The sequence below is a fragment of the Aptenodytes forsteri genome, unplaced genomic scaffold, assembly GCF_000699145.1.
Source record: "Aptenodytes forsteri isolate BGI_AS27 unplaced genomic scaffold, ASM69914v1 Scaffold5, whole genome shotgun sequence".
NCBI classification, from domain to species: Eukaryota; Metazoa; Chordata; class Aves; order Sphenisciformes; family Spheniscidae; genus Aptenodytes; species Aptenodytes forsteri.
The window spans coordinates 1,649,619-1,667,493 of record NW_008795672.1 but is presented as its reverse complement, the minus strand read 5'-3'; the positions used below and the strand labels follow the sequence as shown (position 1 = coordinate 1,667,493).

Sequence of the window (17,875 nt, the reverse complement as noted above, 5' to 3'; positions counted from 1 at the left end):
GACGCCGGCAAGGGAAGCTGCGGAGAGGGTGACTGCGTGCGTGGGCAGGAAGCGAGTGTGACTGGTGTGGGGACGAGCCCGGGTGCAGCGCGGAGGCGTGCAGGGGGTGTCGTGGAGACTGTGACGAGCGCGAAGCCAACGCGGGGTCAGCTGCTCGCGGGCGGAAAGGGGAAACGGCAAAGGAAAGACTGCGGAGGCAAATGGAGCCGAGTTAGTTGCGGGGTACAGGGGAGAGCCTAAAAATTAATTAAATGCTTATTAGCAAGAGCAATTACAAAGGAACAGGAACCTTAAGCATATGTCAAGCTCCAGGGAAAGCCTATTTATACCCTCTTGATCAATGGCCTGAAATTTGGCAATTCTCTGCGTTTCTCACTTTAAGACAAGTCTAGGGTTTTCGTGCCGTCATCCATTTGGCTAGAAAAAGGTTAGTCCTCTGCAATACTTTGCTAAGTACAGTTTTCCCCTAAATTTAAAGAACATATTTAGGGCTTTTCCTCATTGATAATTAGAGTCGTTATTAACTCAATTGTTGTCTCTATGTCAAGTCACACCCACCCACAAAAGCTTTTCACTCAAGACTGGCTCTTCTTTTAATTTGAGTTGGCCGTACATCAGAGAGTACATGGGAAGACAAGGATATGGCACAACTCAACAGCTACTAAAAGAAAACAAACAACCTAGAAAGCAGACGTGGACCAGCTCCACTGGAGGAGTAACTCTGCTCCTTCGATGCTGTGCTATTTATACCATCATCATGCCAAGGAGTCCTAGTTACACATTAGGCTGCCACTGCGCACCACTTCCCTGGCGTGCTCAGGAATAAGAGACAAAAGGGATTTCTAGCATCGTTTAGCTTATTAAAGGGCAGAAATACATGGGATGTACCTTGTGAACACAGCAGATCACGAACACGTCCAGAGATGGTGTGGAAACAGCAACTCTCTCAAACAAGGCTAACGCAAGAGGAGCGACCTGAGTGCAAGTGATCTGATTTGCATCCTAGTGAACGCGCACGCTTTGCACAGCCTGTGCTGAACTTAACAAGGGGTAAATGCTGCCAGCAAACAGCGGGGAATTCGTTGTGGAACAGCCTTACAGGTACGCTTGCAGAATAACTCAGACGCAGACAGCTCCAGCTAGGCACACGGCATGATCTGCAAACACCGACTTCTAATCATCCAGGAGTTCAGAGGTAGACATCAGTTGCTTCAACAGTAGAGGCGAAAGCACTGGAGAAGATGATCTTAAAACCCGTACGTCATGACCGAGCAACTTCCTACTCTTGCCGATTGTGACCCTCATTCAGTATGTGTCCATACCATATGCTGGAAGGCGTGGAGGAGGGGTGACACCACCCACAGCATTTGTGTTAGGGCTCACCCTCCCTTTGCCATCCCAGTCGTCTGTGGCATCTGGGCTTCCCTGGAAGACGACGGCCCCTTTACACAAGGAAGTTTGGAACGCAACTTTGTGGACCCACGCCTTGCTATTACTTCCTCCCTCACGGACAAGACAAGCAATACGTATGCTGGCAGGCTGGAGGCATTTTGCATCTGTTAATAGGGTCAATACTGAACCTCTGTCCCGAAAGGAGGCTCAGGGCAGGGACCGTTTGACTGTTCCAGAAGAAGGTGGGAAAGAAAAAGAAAAAACAACCAACACGCAAACACCCCGGAGGCTAGTTTTCAGCTCCATGAAATGTCTTTTACGATGTTCATACACGAAATGAGTAACGCTAACTTGCAACCTGCTTAGAGGATGCACTTAACTCCGAAACTTCCCTAAATAGAAAAGTCGGATGCCTTTCTGAAGACACATAAATAAAGCACAGTGCAGGATGGACACAATATAGCCTGTGCAATCTTGGAAGAATGTAGTGATGCTCTTCTGACCTTAAAAAGCAAACAAACAAACTAAACCCATACATAAAACCTTCAATCTTATCAAGCAGCGAACATTATGGGGACTGCTGCTAATGAAACACTGTTTTGATCAACTACGTACACATATAAAAATATTTCTGTCGCTAATCCTGTTTTATTAGACCTCGGTCCTATGCCTTTCTGGGCTCTACTTAGCGTGGGACTGCCCTGGAGCAGCTGGAGGCCATCCTCAAGCGGCTCTTGCTTTGTGCTGACACGTTAACAAGTGCCGAAAGGCGATTCCGCAGGCTGGGGATTGCCAGCGGCCCTTTCTCAGCACAACCCCTGCCCAGAGCAGGGTGCTGCCCTGTGTGTCACCCAAGCAAGGCTCTCCTCTGCTGCTGGGGACTGGCGGAAAGCAGCCCAGGATCTGCCCTCATGCTACCGAGCGCAACCTGCTGTGATCGCCCAAAAATGATCAGTGAATTTGGAGTTAGGTGCCAACCACTGTAAAAATCGACTGTGAAATGACTTTAGTTAAACGTGTCTTCACTATTACACCCAGCAGCGCTAGGAACAGAGCTAACGACGTGGGTGCTAAAGTTTCTTTGGTGAAATACACGTACAGAAAGGGATTTTATCATGTCCTTTTACTGCACTACCTCAAGAGAAAAACGTCAACTCATTTTTTATTTATGGAGTAAAAGAAAGCCAAGAGGGCTGAACAGAATAATTCCCCTTTTTTGTTTGAAATTAAGGTAGAGCTGGCTGAGTCAAGGTAACATAATTAAAACGCTTAAACTGCTTAAATTGTGCTGATGGACTAAACTCACGTAAAAACAAATGCTATGGTGTGCATACGTTATCAGAACCAGGATAATTGTTTAGATGGACCATTTGGACCATCAGCCTGACTCCAAACGGCTCTTCTAAAAATTAAGGAAGTGGTCTAAAACATTCCTCATTCTGTAGTAAGTTCAACATGCTTCTTTTTGTCCCAGTTCAGGACAAAAGCAAAGTATGTATTTTGAAGCTAGCCAGAAATCCAGCTCTCAACTCTCTAAGAAGGGTCTTACCTGAATTTAGCAAGACTTCTGTGGGTATTAAAAACAACAAACAAACAAACAAACAGTATTTGAAAAATCTCCAAGCTCTTGCCACACTTAAGCAAATACGTAACTGCGTTCATAGTAATGCTTAGCTAATCGTTCGGGGGGGTTTATGCTTTTCATCTAACGGCCCCCAGTTGTGCCTGCATGCTGAAAGCGTTGGTCCCGCTCCAGCTGGCCCTACGATTTGCCGCGTGCTCCCCGCTCCCTCTGCGCGCTGAACTTGGCGATTACGTGGCTGTGAGATGAATTGGTTTAGCAAGTTGATCTGAGGGGAAACCACTTTTTTGGTTTGTTTTTTTTTTTTTTGGTTTTCCATCGGAGCAACTTGCCGAGTCCGTTCACCGTGTAGCAACACAGCCTCCGTATCTGGTGCGAGGAAAGCAGTAGGAGTGTGTGACCAGGGATGGAGGGAAGAGCAGGATGACTCTTTTTGAGAGCAGCCCACAGATCAGCTGTCATATAAAACTACGGCCCGTGGGTAGGCCCTTACAGGTGTGGTTCTGTAGCAGCGCAACTTGCCTCAGACGTGACGGAGACCAACACCGCTGTGGACTTCCCGAGTGCCTGTACCAGCTCCCGTGCTGTAAAAATCAAGCGAGGGGCAGCTTCAGGGAGTCACCGGCTGCCTGAACTGGCTGGCTGAGGGGTCACAAACACCAGTGTCACAACAAGAGAAGAGATGGGACGGCGGCAAGCTAGATTTGTATCGGTTTAAGTTGTTGCAGAGTTAACGCTGACTCACTCTCTCATTCTCACAGCTGCCAAAACTGGGGAATCTGATTCCCGAGATACTTGTAGAAGTCTCCAGGGAAGGCTGCTGCTGCTATCCCATTGCTTCCGTCCAAGCAGCAACTCACGTTGCTGCTGGGGATTAAAAAACAAATAAAATAAAATAAAAATAATAGTAATAATAATAATAATAATGAGGGGCAACTACCCAAATAGATTCACCATGTGATGACAGCGAGGAAAGACTAGGAGGGACACAGAAGAGGAAAAGTGTTTCTCAAAAAAAAAAAAAAAAAGAAAAAAGATTTTTTGGAAAAAATAAAGCTCCACCACAAAAGCAAAGGCAGGACAACCAAAACCTCACCAAAGTGAACCAGGTACGTTCTACTCACCGTTGAAGGGGTTGATCTTCTTCGAGATTCGTAAAGAAATTGATTCCTTCAGGTCTTTCTTCTTCACACACTGAATGCCCAAATTCTGAAAACTGAAGCACATGTGGCAGGATTTCAGCAACTGATAAAAGTCTTCAGCGCAGAATACTAAATAAATTATTTGATGTTGACTAGTGTGATAACATACAGTGTAAGAAATAAAAAGCATATTTCGAGAAGGGTGTAAGAGATCTGAAAAGCAGGGACGCTGTTTTTTTCTAAAATAAGAGCAGAAACAGAAGTGAAAAATACTAAAATAAAGTTCTAAAGAATTCATATTCTTTATTAAGAATATATATTTCTATATTAAGAGTTGTCACTCTGCAGTAAACCTACAGTGATTTAAAAGTTAAATACTCGGTCTCAGGTAAATTAACGTGGCAATTATTTTTATCAATAAACCTGCCGATTTGTGTTCGTGAAGGATTTGCTCTCCCGCTTTTATCAGGGAGCGTAGATTTCCAACACTATCTTAAAGGGTTTTTCGAAACAAGCCAAAACAGGCTTTTAAATCTCACGTAGTTATGGAAAAGTTCTGAAGAGCTGCAGCTCCTCCTGATTTGCATAAGAGTGCAGGTCACCCCGATGCAGGAGGTGGGGGGAGTCCCAGGCGAGCTGACTCTTTCCCACATGGAAAAACCATGACATCATCAAAGCTGAGTGGATGTCAAGCAGGAAATAAAATAAATAAATAAGTAAATAAAATAATAATCCGCGTTTCGTGATGATACAATAAGCTCAGAAGATAGGTCACGCCAGCAGGCACCTTTCTCCAGAAGCACCAGCAATTTCCCTTCCTTTGACGCTCCACCAAAGCTCTTCGCTTTAGCTATGCCGAAAACACCACCTTAACGCACCCAAAGATACTCCTTGCTCCCGCCAACGCTCTCAAGAGTAGTTCTGCATTCCCCTGCTCTGAACGAGACTATCCTAGCGTGATATTACGTTTAATTTCCTTCAACTCCCTCGCCGGCGCCCAACACCCTCTGTTCAGAGGGTCCCAAATCCTCTGCAAGCAGGCTCCACTTCCAGAACCTCCATTCACTAGAGGGATGCAGAAGCTTCCTTTGGAACCTGAACTTGATACGGTGACCTCCAGGACAATAAAAGGCAGTAGCATCTCAGAATTCACTAAAGCACTTCGGTGCTTTTTTTTTTTTTCTGGAAAGCCAGAGGTACTTATCAGAGCCCTCCACAAATTATGCTTGGAAGAGAAACCACTGAACTATTGGAAAGTATTTATCAGGTTCATTAAATATTAGGCTTAATATTGTAGAAGTATAAGCCAAAATGGGGCTGATATGCATACAGAGATCCAGAAGGGTATATGCGTGTGTAGCTGTCTAATATTTCCAAAACCTTTCCTCCCCAGGTCAAAAAGCATGGATTGAAAATCCTTATGAATAATTTTGGTTTCACTGGATTGGCATTTGTCAAAGGGAAACCAGCTCTCTGTAAAATTCCTGAAGTTCTCCAACGACCTTGACATGAAGCAAGGCAGAGGAGGGGGGAGGTGTTCTCTCATATTGTGGCTACTGACATTCAACATTTGTACTGTACCCTGATGAGCAATCCTATTTCTATCTTCTCTTGTAGGTAGTACTTTTTTTAGGGCTTGATCACCGCACATATTGCCTTTTTTCCCCCCAAAACACCCACTGTATTCCACAGATTCAGTTCGAAGCGCACTCCAAGTCCCTGAACAGGCCCGGTTCCGTATTATACCCCCAAACTGCCATCTGGCAGTCCCAGGCTCTCCAGCCGTCCACCGTAAGTTACAGATAACCATCAAGCAAGCACGTATGCCGAACCGGTCTTGAACAAAACCTCTACCCGGCCATGCAAGGACTGACCGCCATTACCCTGCGCCTTTCAACCACTGTGAACGAAGCCTCTCGGGGAGAGGAACCGGGCTTTTAAGCCACCCCCCCCCCAAATAATTCTCAGATTATAAACATTTTCTTAAACGTGCGCTGTCACAGTGAAAGTGTCTCTTTAGCTACGGCGAAACAGAGGGCCGGATCAGAGGAGAAACTGTCGAGAACCCCAGCAAGGCTGCGGGGTTTCACATCAACGCTAACTGACAGGAAGCAAGCAAGATAACGAGAAGGGAGAGGGAGAAGTAGGAAGGAAGGTTACAGAAAAGGATGTGTCTGCTTGGGGAAAAGAGGGGGGGGGGGAGAGAGAGAGAGAAAAACGTGTTTAAAAACTATGATATCATCCACGTAGAGAGAGACAGCAAACTAGGAAGTAAAAAAAAAAATCTGAGCGTACAGGCAGTCACACCACCTCCAACGTTCGTGCTTCTGCCGCGATGCTTCGGCCAGGCAGGGCTCTGATCAAGTTGAGGCAGCAGAACAAAGATCTTCAGGCCACAGGCAGAACAAAGCACTTTGTGCAACCGGAACTACACGGGGAATTTTAAACAAGCAGAAAGCAGATTAATTGCTCGAAACAGCCCAAAATCTGGGATTGATAATTCCAGTTTGGGGGAGGGGGGGGGGATTTTTGCTCTGTTTGGGATGCTCAGCAGGAGTAAACAGCCAGAACCACTACCGAGAGAGGACATCGCCTGCTCGCTAATGCTGTACGAGGCTTTTCTCCAACATGGACTCGAAGAGAAGAATGTGAAGACTGAGTCACCAGCCACAAAAAGGAAGATGACTTTAAACATCCAGATCCAATTATGGATCACACTGTTCTTTCATCTTATAGCAACCAATGATTTGTTAAAAAAAATAAAAATAAAAATATGAGTGTACCGATGCTGGAAACCTTTCAAAGAGAATGTTTCTAGCCTCCTCCCATCAGGATCTCCGATGTCAAGCTCAACTGAAGCTTACAGTTTCGCATTATCAGTGAAGTGTAAGTAGCCCAGTTACTATTTTGTAAGAAACTGAGAGGCTTATAACCTAACGATATTGAGAAGAACTGACGGACACAGCGAACGATCACAAGTGCCTTAAGTGAAATGGAGACACAGCAGTACGCCAAAGAACAGGATTTGATGCACACATATAATGGAGATGAAATCAAAATTTGCAAATAGATTTTTGCAGAGCATCCCGATGCTTTTTGGCGTTACGTCCCGTAACGGCCCCTCTGCGGGCTCGCCTCGTGCTCGCACGCTCAACCTTGTGCAACAAAACGCCAAGAGGAAAACCAACCACCAGCGTCTTCCTGCGCCCGGTGAACGTAATACATAACCAGAAAAGGTGTTAAGCAATCGGGCCTTTTTGCTTTGGATCGGAAGGCACAGAGCTGAGAGCGGGAAGCGGGATGGGCTAGAACGGCAGACATCCTTCGCCCTTGGGTGAGGAAGCTTGATTTGAGAAGACGAAGGAGAAGCCAGTGAACGGATGGTCAGAGGAAGGTGCACCGTCCCTTAACAGCTTAAGATATTTGCGACCGCCTTTTAGACAAGGTGAAGGGGGACCTCTGTTTGCGGGGAAGCCGCCGAGGGATGAAGTTACCACAATCAAGATGGAAGGTGAGTGCCTGAAGGGACAGCCCTACCTTTCTAGAGAGGTATGACAGTGGGGGAAAAATTATAGGCATTACATTTACTAATCCTTTTCTACCGTTTGCCAATTAGGACAGCACTGTGAACGGAGCTGAAAACAATAAACTAATAAAATTGTTAGCATCTGTAACAGCAAAAGACAGTACAGTCAACGTGCTACGTGCCACCTGAATACACTGCAGCACGTTCATGACCACTTGAGCCTGGGCTGTATGTTGAAGAAGCATCTCCACTATTACGGCTGTTTATTTCGCCATCAGGCAATCATCATCTTCAAACAGACTGTGCCTTCAGTTCTCTCCTTTAATAGTGTTCTACTGACTAAACCCACATAAATAGGGAGTAATTTCACTAACATCAACAGAATCACATCAGCCTGAGAGCAGTGCGTAAGAGCTACTTACACACGGAAATATTTACCTTATTTTCTTCCCAGCTCAGTTATGTTTACCCCAAAGCAATAGCCTACTTCCAAATTTTCTACATCGCAAACTGTGAACCACAAACAGCTTGTGATTTCTAAATTCCCCTCTCCGGCACTAATCACTCGACACTTGTTGCAGTTTAATCTGCTTTTACTTGATTACGTAAGACTCGGTAAACTTACAGTAAATGCCATCAAATACAATTGTATTCTAGATATTCCTAACATCCCTCTGAATAGCACAGAGAAACACATCTCGTACAAAACCTGAATTTTCCTCACTGCATCCACAAGGAGATCCTTCCCCGGCACGCTTGCTCTGCAGAGCTGGTCCTGAGCAGAATCTGTATTTTTTTTTTACCCCCCCCCCCCCCCCCCAGCCCAAACAAACAGCAACAACAGAGACAGCTCCTAACACGTTTCTAGATGCGTCACAACCATTAACTTCTAAATGACGTGATACTCAGCCAGGACAAACTTCCTCCACCAGTTTCCAGAAAGTCCAAATATAATTCTCATGGAAGACATGAACTTCCCCAAATCTCTTATCACCGTGAAGTACTAATTCTAATGCTGTTGTTACCCACTCTATTAATCATCTTTTTCACATGTAGGAGAGAGTCACGCTCAAGAGTAAGAAGTGTTCCTGAACAAGACTAAAAAAAAGCAAACAAGTGGGAGAAAGGAAAAGGAGGCAGACGTTAGGAGAATGAACAAAGGAAAGAAAAGGGCGATAGGAAAAGAACAGGACCGAAGAGGAGCGTGTGAAGTATTGAAAAAAGAAGGAAACACTTCAAAGAGAAGCTGCCCTCTCCCTGAGATGGATTAGTAATCTTCAGCAAAGACAGCATACTAATTGGCCTTTTGATCACTAGTCAAGAGTTTTGAAACATAAGATTAGCAAATCACTTCCATAATTAATCGAAATCCCAAGCAACTCCATTACTCACGACAGGACTCGCCGTTCTGGCCCAAACTCTGCTTCGTAGTAGCCATCTCTGCAGTCTTTTCCAACCAGATCATGAGGGTGTGGCTTGTAGGGTTCATTCTTCGTTACCAACGTAGTTCTTATTTTGACTTTTCCAAAATAGTTCAGAATCTACAAAAAATGCGAGGTATTTATTTTAGACACGAGGGCTAGTGAAGTCCCCACATGTAACAGAAAATACATTATATCCTAAAATACTCTACGGAAGAAATACCACAGCTAAGTAAATGGCATTATTGCTTCATAACAGCCAGGAACGTTCAGAAGTTTTCTTCGTTCCATTTCAGTTCTGTTCACTTTACACTGAAAAACCAACTCTTCCTCAAAATATTTGAAAAGTGAATTTTTTTTCAAAAGTATCTCTCATCTATTTCAGAAAGTAAAACAAGATACTTCGCCTGCTGGTTTTGCCAAAGAAGCTGGTTATTTGTAACGATAAAATTTCGCTGGTGCCAGCATTTGACATTCAATCCGTTCAGTTCTCTTAACTACCCTACTGCAAGAATGGGAAAGAAGTCTGAAAGGCTCTAGAGAATCTTTTTTCTTTTTTCCCCTTTCCTCTTTTTTTTTTTGAGGCTGGAGATCTGTTGCTTCACCATCTTACCAGGGCTCTTTATACGAGTTGAATTCATCCCTGTGCAAAAGGCCGGAGGTAATATAGAAGCTTAGACCTAAAACAGCTTGTAATGCTGTAAGACCAAACGTAACAGGACGTATTTCATTATCATATCTAGCCTTACAATGAAAGATGCAAAATTCTACGTAGGTGACCACATACAAATGCTTATTGAAGGACAGGTCTAGCTCCAGAGATCTCAGGAAAAAGCTCCTGAAGCTGCAGGGATAAGGATATCACCTGTCCATGGAACACTAAGTAGTGAAAGAGGATCTTAACAGATACAGCATGACATAATCCCCTATGAAATCTTTTTTTTTTTTTTAAAATTAATTCTCAGATGAATATTCAATCTTCTATTCAAGAAGGGGGGCGCTCAGTTCTCAAGCTCCTACTGGAGCTTTCACAGCAGTCATCAGCCTAATTCAACACGCGTTTCTCAGGTGCATAAAAATCTTCTCTCCTGCTGACGGCTACCAGTGAAGTCACCAAGGCTTGTGTGGGTGAGTGTAAAAAAAAAAAGCTTGTGTGGGGGAGTGTAAAAAAAAAAAAAAAAAAAAAGAAAAAAGAAGAAAAAAAAACCAGTTTGGCCTAAATTGTTTGAAGCATAACAACTTGAAAGCAAATACAAGACTTGCTCGGGCACACATTTGTGCAGAGGCGAGCTCGCCTCCTCCACTTCCCCTGCCCTATAACTAACTGTTCCCCTCCTCCTTCAGCCCTTTCTTTCCTCCTCCTGAGACTCCAAGGATCCATCGTATATCCTGTGGACACCTCAAACCTTTGACTTGACCTGTGCTCTTCTAGCTTCCATCATCTGTTAGCTTCTTCAGTCTCCAATTTGGCTCCTTCCTTGGCCTTCGTACAAGCCACTGTTACTTTTTACCCTTAAAATAAAACCTCCACCACTCCTTCACCTCCTTCAACTATTACATCATTTCTCCCTCATTTCTCACCCAGTCCCTTGAACTCGAAGCCTGATCTAGCCACTTTTGATTCTCCAGTTCTTCCTCGATGTTGTTCATCTCAACCGCATCACAAAATTTAGTCTCTTCCTAGCCTCTCTGTTCTCATCCTCATTGATGTTTCCATCTCTAGAGGGGACTCCCCCAGCAGCTAATCAGCACTAAAGCCTCCTACGGGCTTCAGGGAGGCAGGAATTCACCTAGAAATCACCTGCTATCGGTAACAATCAGCTCTGTCATCAACAGTCACCTTTAAAAAAAGAACAAGCTATGTCAGGATTGCACGGTCACCTACCACGTCCCATCTTCCCTTTGGGTTCTGGCTGGCCGCCATGTGCAGCACAGTCCAGGCTAAGAGGAATCAAGGGCTTACGCTGCCTGTTCAACTTGTGCCCTGACACAGCCTTAGGCTGAGAGTCTGAAAGTATTTACTCTTGCCAGCAGCCTACGTAGTTCCTTGTTCAATTGGTAGAGTGCTGAAAAAAAAAAAAAAAAGAGTCTGGCAAGATCTCCATCTCCTGCATTCCTTAACCAAATCTGGCACTGCGACAGTCCAGCGGGGGACATTCTCGTTTGCTTCTTCCCTTAGTAATTCTGGCTTCGGGGCCAGACCAGCTTGCACAGTTGCTTTACGTAGTAGAGGCTCACTCTGCTGCTCAACACATGACTGCCAACACTATCTTTCTCAAACTCTCCCTCTTCTTAAAGAGCTTTTATGCCTCAGCCTAAAACATCTCGTATTTTGTCAGATTTCACGTCCTCTGTATCTGTTCTTTTTCTGCTGTGAGTCCAGAGACTCCATCTTTGGCTCCACTTTTTTTTTTATACTTGCGCACACTATCTGTTCTTTTTCTGCTGTGAGTCCAGAGACTCCATCTTTGGCTCCACTTTTTTTTTTTATACTTGCGCACACTGCAAACACAGATGCACAGCTTCTGTTCCTGGGCACTGTAATGTACTTCAAGATGGCAAGTACTCCTAACTTCCCATTTATATTTGAGCTTTCTCTTCTAATCTCATCTCTGAAAGATCTTCTCCAAATTGAAGGAGATCAAGGCAACACTAGCAACTTAAAACTTCAAATAGGAGACCAGAAATTCTTCTCCCTTACCCTACCTGTCCAGGGTCTCTGACACATTCCTTCGTCCCACATATGAAAGCTACTGCCAAAGCGCTTCCATTCCACCTCCACTGTCTGTATCTTTGCCCTGCTTTGATCATGGCTGCTAGGGCTACTCTGAATCCCTTCATTCTGGATTTCCCAACCCATCCATAATGCAACCACCCAAATCGCCTTCATTGCAGGTGCTCTGACCACATAATTCCCCTTTCTCAGCTCGTTTTTAAATTCTGTATCCCCTTCTGACTTCACATACTTCACGGTAGTTTCTTTCGCAGAGCCTCATCACCTCATCGCTGGCTGCAAGTCACTTTCTTACTTTGCTCACTTGTACAAAGTGCCTTCTTTCATGTTGCACCCCGCAGCTTTTCAAAGCCTTTTCAAATTTTGTATGCAAACTCCTTCAAAGCTCTCCCAAAATTCATACTGCAGTCCAAATATAGTAAAAACAAACCCAAGCCACACAACTAAGAAACCAGAGCAAACGTGCATACGGAAAAAGCTAATAACTAATGATTCCCAGGCAACGAGCAGCTTCACTGAATTCCCTCTCTACCAGCACTTTGTTAACTACCTCTACACCTTCTCCTCTTCTTGTAAATTTGAAACAAAATCTTGAATGACTAGGAGCAAAGAACTCTTTTTCCACTCTGCTGCATCTACATTTGCATGCCAGGGAAAGAGTAACAGAACATGAAACGAAAAGCATTTTATTTACTGCACCGAGTCCAACGCGTAGCTACAGCACAATGTTAATGTGGGCAATGGTAATTCACGGATAAAAGCGGCATTTACCTGTATGGAAGGGAACGTCTTATTGTTTTCAGTACTGTGTTCTCCTGGAATGCTGCCTGCCGACCTTCCCTCGCATTTGTATCTGAAACGCATGCCCCTTTGCCTGGGTTGTTCAAATATTTCAATGTAGGGCTCGGGGCCACCTTAAAAACAAAACATTTTCAATGTTAGTACACCGTAGAGCTTAACAAGCAGCAGAAGATGTAAGAATTAGAAAATCTAGACTCTTCGATTGATATGACCATCCTTCCACTTGGTCTGCCTTCTCAGACAATCTACCCTTCTTTTTATGTACACGCACACATTGAAGGCGGGGGGTGAGGGGAGAGAACAGATTTTAAATGAAGCCTCAGGTATCAACGCCACCTAAGTAATCAGCAAAGGACGCCCTCCCCTCCATCCCACCTAGAACTTAGCTTCTTTTAGCTATTAGAGAGTATCTGTCTGATTAAAGAGGATTTTATACAACAGAAAACAAACCGTAATTTTGCGGGACTGGTTGATACTTTTAATTACAATACACTTTTAGGAATGGTTGTCCTCTCAAAGTACAGGTACTGCCAGTCCTACGTTCTCTCAAATGTCCTCTGAAAGTGAAGATGTTTCCTCAGAATTGATGGACTTAGTTCCTATTATAGTGAAGCAGAAACTATGCAAATTATGCAAAAAAAACCAACCAAACAAACAAACCCTCCTGGGTTGAATACCATCACTGTGGGCTCAGAAAATACCTGATTGCTGGTATTGAATTCTACATCTTGAGCTGCCCACCTCCCACAGGGCCAGCTTCCAGTTGCGGTACCTCCCCAGACAACGAAACCTCAGTAAAAGCTACAGGGCAGTGGTCAAAAAGAGGTTTTCGGGAAACACGAGTGATAGACAAGAACAAGAGACAGCAGAACTCCTAAATGGGGGGGTTAGAAAGACATTAACTTAGCAAGAGCGTAAGTACTTTTCAAGTGATGTTTTATTGCCAGACAGTAACAAGCTATTTAATATATCTTACTGAGAACATCAAACAGGATAGTCAATCAAACAGTGACAACAGTGGGATGGCATGTGAAAAACAAATAACAGAGGGTAAGTAAATATTGTAGAAGTTGAATCATCACGGTGCTGCATGATCAGAAGAACATAGCTTATGGAAATGTCTACTGAGCTCTCTGTCATCTTCATATAATAGCATCCTACTCTAGCGAGGTTGAGCATCACAAACAAACATGACAGGCAACATCCTGTGGCACAGCACTGAAAAAAGTGCGTGGACTTCAACATAATAAGCAAAATAGTTATTAAATATATTGAAAACGCTGAAAGGGTAAAAGATCCCCTACTTCCTTTTGCCCAAGGTCTATACAGCCTAAGGTCCGCAGCATATGAGTTTTGGCAAAGAGGTGGATTCCAATCTTAACTCCATAATAAAGGCTTCTCTTTTGTTGCACCTACAATGATTTAGGTATACCTGCCAACACAAAGCTTGGACTTTATGCCTGGGATTTGCTGATCGCAAAACATTTCCAGTGCTACAGCGGTTCACGCTCAAAGTCAGAAAATACTAGAACCTAAAAGATAAAGTAATTAAGAGAAGCAGAGAAGGGGTGGAAAGAACTTCCTCTCTGAGATGTCACCTTGGTCTTGCCTGAATGCACATTTCAACTGTAAGGCACCTACAGACAACTGTGGAATGGCAGTACGTGAAAGCAGCTCTGGTGCCGGAATTGTCTTCAACAACAAGTGCCTTTCCAAATCTTGAATGCCTTTTAAAAAGGCACAATGCATTTCAACTCCAGGCTGTATTTGGTGCCAAACATTTGAGAACTACGGTTTAGGACTCTTTATATTCCTTGTTAACAATTTATCAAAATGCAGTATCTAAACTGATCACGTCCCATCCAGTAGTTTTTAAATAATTTTCTGAAAATAGACCATGAGCTGTCACATTAAATACACATTAGCCACTACTCTAGGTCCAGTCACTTACAAGGATGGTCCCTTTTCTAGATACGTCCCAGATTTTACCTAACCCTCCTTTAAATAAGCTTTGCATATTTTCTCTTTCTGGAAAATACGCAAGTCCAGCAAAGGGCGGGGGGGGACAGGCATTGGTAACAAAAAAAAGCCTAGAAATGACGTAAAGCTGGTTTCAAAGAGAGAGCAGAAGTCTGAGCTTCTCACAAAACCGAGCTCACACCCCAGCGTACGGCTATTCAACTTTCACGCTTAAATCTACTTACGCTGTTGTATTTATCAGCACAGCCCAGCGGACCAGACAACAGAGGACTTCTGCCAGCAGTGAGGAGCGACTGCTGCCTATCAGTCAGCCTCCCGTTTCCATCATGCAATTGAGGAGAGGAAAGAATCTCGCCTTTCCATTTCTACGTAACACAGTACGCCACAAATACAGACACGTATCCATATACTAAATTAAAGATCTATTTTAGACGTTATAATGACAAAATTGCAGTAAAGTGCTTGCTAATCATCTCACTTCGGAGATGCACATGCTTACATAGCTGCTAAGCAGACGCACGGTACGCCCACATACATTACGTATTTGTCAAGACTGGCTAGAGCCCTGCTGTTCAAAACTACTGTAGAACACAATCGCTCCAAGTCTAACTCTTTCTGTTTTCACCAATAATTTCCCTTCGTGCTCTACTAATGCTTGCTTAAGAGGACTTTTTTCTCACCTATTAAGAGCACTTTATTTTAAAACTGTGGGCTCAGTGATCTTTACGGGGCTGTGGTTGAAACAAATGTCATTGAAGGCAAACCCACTGCCTAACAGCAGGTGTGTTTGTGGGAAAGTAAAGCTCAATGATGCGGTAGCTTCCAGAGATTAAACATTAAGCTTCGTTTTATCTTGGTTCTCTCTCACTCTATTTAAGAATCACGTTATCATCTCTACCACGATTATTGGTGTCATCACGTTTTGTGTAGAGAGGAAACACACAGAAGCGTTTGCGCGAACTAAAAGGTATTATTGTCAGCACTCTGCAGCGAAGCGGGGGTCTGTTCAGCGTTCCCTATTTCTGTAAATCAGCACTGCGCTTGTGAAGTGGCACGGCTTAACTATTGCACAATCTGCTCTCACGCACCGAGGTCTGTTAGTTCCCACACAGTTGCTAAAGACCTGTCCTCTTCAGGTCCTGCCGTGTTTGTCAAACAAATACGAGCTATGTCAAAAAACAAACTCTCTTTTGCTGATTCTGGAAGAGAAACGCACGGCTGCTCATATTACCTACCTGCCCACAACTACTCGGAAAAGCATCTGAAATGGAAGAAAAGCAAAAATCGGGCTAATCCTTCATCTAAGTGCTTAAGAGTTTAATTTGTATTTGCAATTAATTATAATTGCCTAAATGCATGCTAGCAATAGAAACCATTACGCAACGTATTTCAACCTGCCTCTTGTTCTTTTTGTTATAAAATTGTTTATTCCCCCCGCGCCCTGAACGCTACACTAAATAATTTAAAAGAGAATACAGGAGGTCAAGCGTCCCGATTCCATACGCAAGGAAAATAGGTAAGCGCCGTAACAGCACCAGGAGTTCAGCCAGCTTATCCTCATTCAAGAGCTGAAGGCTGGTTTATTCTAAACTGTTTTGAGCAATACAAACAGGAACAAAAGGACAACCCCAGAAACTCCAAACAACACTTCCATCAGGCCTCTCCACGATGAGAAACCTGGGCCGGTTTAAAGTTTAACGGGGCCTGTGCCATTCGGGAGGAAGCGCGACACGCCGCCACCCAGCAGAGCGACAACGGGATCAAGCGTCCGTACGTTTTGTCTTGTCCCCGTGCTCAAAGGGAGCAGGCTCTGGAGGGACCACACGGTTTGCAGTTTTCTTGCTCAACTAGGAGCGCCCCGCGAACAGCCTCTCCAAACATCTGCGTGTGAAAGCAAAGCAGCTGCAAGGTCTCTGCGGAAGACGTGAAAGTATCGCCCGAAACCCTACGATCCGAGGTGACTGCAGTGAGACGCGGACGGGAGCAGTGCCGCCCTTCGACCTCGACGTCACTGCGCTGTACAGATCACCGGTGACCCTACATCCTCCACGGCAACAGCCGTTTCCGAAAAGCAAAAGCAAATAATCTACGCGCTTATAACCTCCTGCAACAGCTCAGGCAAAGAAAACAACGGTGGAAGATTTGTTATAGCACGTCCTAGCTCAATCTAAAATAACCGAAAGTGTAAAAACGCGTTTTTATTTTAGAAAGCAGTAACCTACCCAGGGCTCCATAAACCATACAGTTTCTAACAGAGAGACAAAACTGCTCGCAAACTTCCTCTTTACTATCGCGTTATATTACAGAACAGCAACCAAAAGAAAAAAAAACCAACCAAAAACACACACACAACTACAAAAGCTAGCTAGTACCAGGAAGTTATGAACTTCCCCTACTGAAAAATTCCTTGTCTCGTTCCTAATTACACTGAAAAGACATTAATATGCGAAGAAAGAAAAGTGTTATCTCCTGCTTCGGTTTTGCCACTCTAAAACGCAACGTCACATTTAAAAGATGCCTCCATACAAATTTTCTCTCTCTGTTGACAGTTAGCACATATATTTAGCAGGAGTGAAAGTTCATACTTTGGTAAGGGGTAACAGAACACACCCCCCACACCCCCCCAAGTTTTGAGGCTGGAAAGCATCTTTCCCTAGAAACGCTCTTCTAGTTAATGCCGCCAAGTCTTAAGTTTTGGGGTTTTTTTGAACCCTAAGAAAGATACCAGAGAAACGCCTCCCGAAAAGATGACAAGCTCGGTTTAATTTAGTCTAAAGAAACTTAATTGTGCTTTTTGTCGTAATTGCTCAACGCAGGATCCCTTATCTACGTTACTTTGCATTTATGCCGTCTCTGTTTCTCGCTCGTTTGCATTCTCCTTCCTCGGCAAGCTCCTGTGCGAACAGGATCCTGCTCAGCATCACAGAGCCTTTGGCCTGTTGACGCCTCCAGCCCAGATACGGGACCCATGTGCTTATTTAACGCCTCAACGTTTTAACGACACGATTTGAAGACTTCAAAGATCCCTTCGGAAACGTAACAGCCTTACGAGGTCTTGTCGCAACTCACCCGAACAACCCCGTGATGTTGCTTCATGAACTTTTCCCATCAGCCTACTTAACAAGCTACGCGGGCAGGGATTCGGTGTCCCAAGCCGATGCCGGGCACCCTTTTTCGGACTGTTACTCGCCCACCTCTGACTGCCTGCGGGTTTCAGTCGGGAGGGAGCCGGTGGAAGGGGAGAAGCGAGCCCTCCCCTCCCCGCACAAAAACCAGAACCAGCCGACAGCCGGCACT

General features: G+C 44.4%; 1 protein-coding gene across 1 annotated transcript in view; it reads right to left on the bottom strand.

Moving 5' to 3' along the window:
* REL (REL proto-oncogene, NF-kB subunit) overlaps positions 1–17,875 on the bottom strand; it is a 42,120-nt gene that overhangs the window by 19,218 nt on the left and 5,027 nt on the right. The window contains exons 3-7 of the mRNA XM_009282513.2: positions 14,803–14,943; positions 13,340–13,472; positions 12,569–12,711; positions 9,035–9,183; positions 4,099–4,190 (exon numbers count right to left, since the gene is read on the bottom strand). Coding sequence (XP_009280788.2) covers positions 4,099–4,190; positions 9,035–9,183; positions 12,569–12,711; positions 13,340–13,472; positions 14,803–14,943 — 658 coding nt within the window. The remainder of the gene's footprint in view (positions 1–4,098; positions 4,191–9,034; positions 9,184–12,568; positions 12,712–13,339; positions 13,473–14,802; positions 14,944–17,875) is intronic.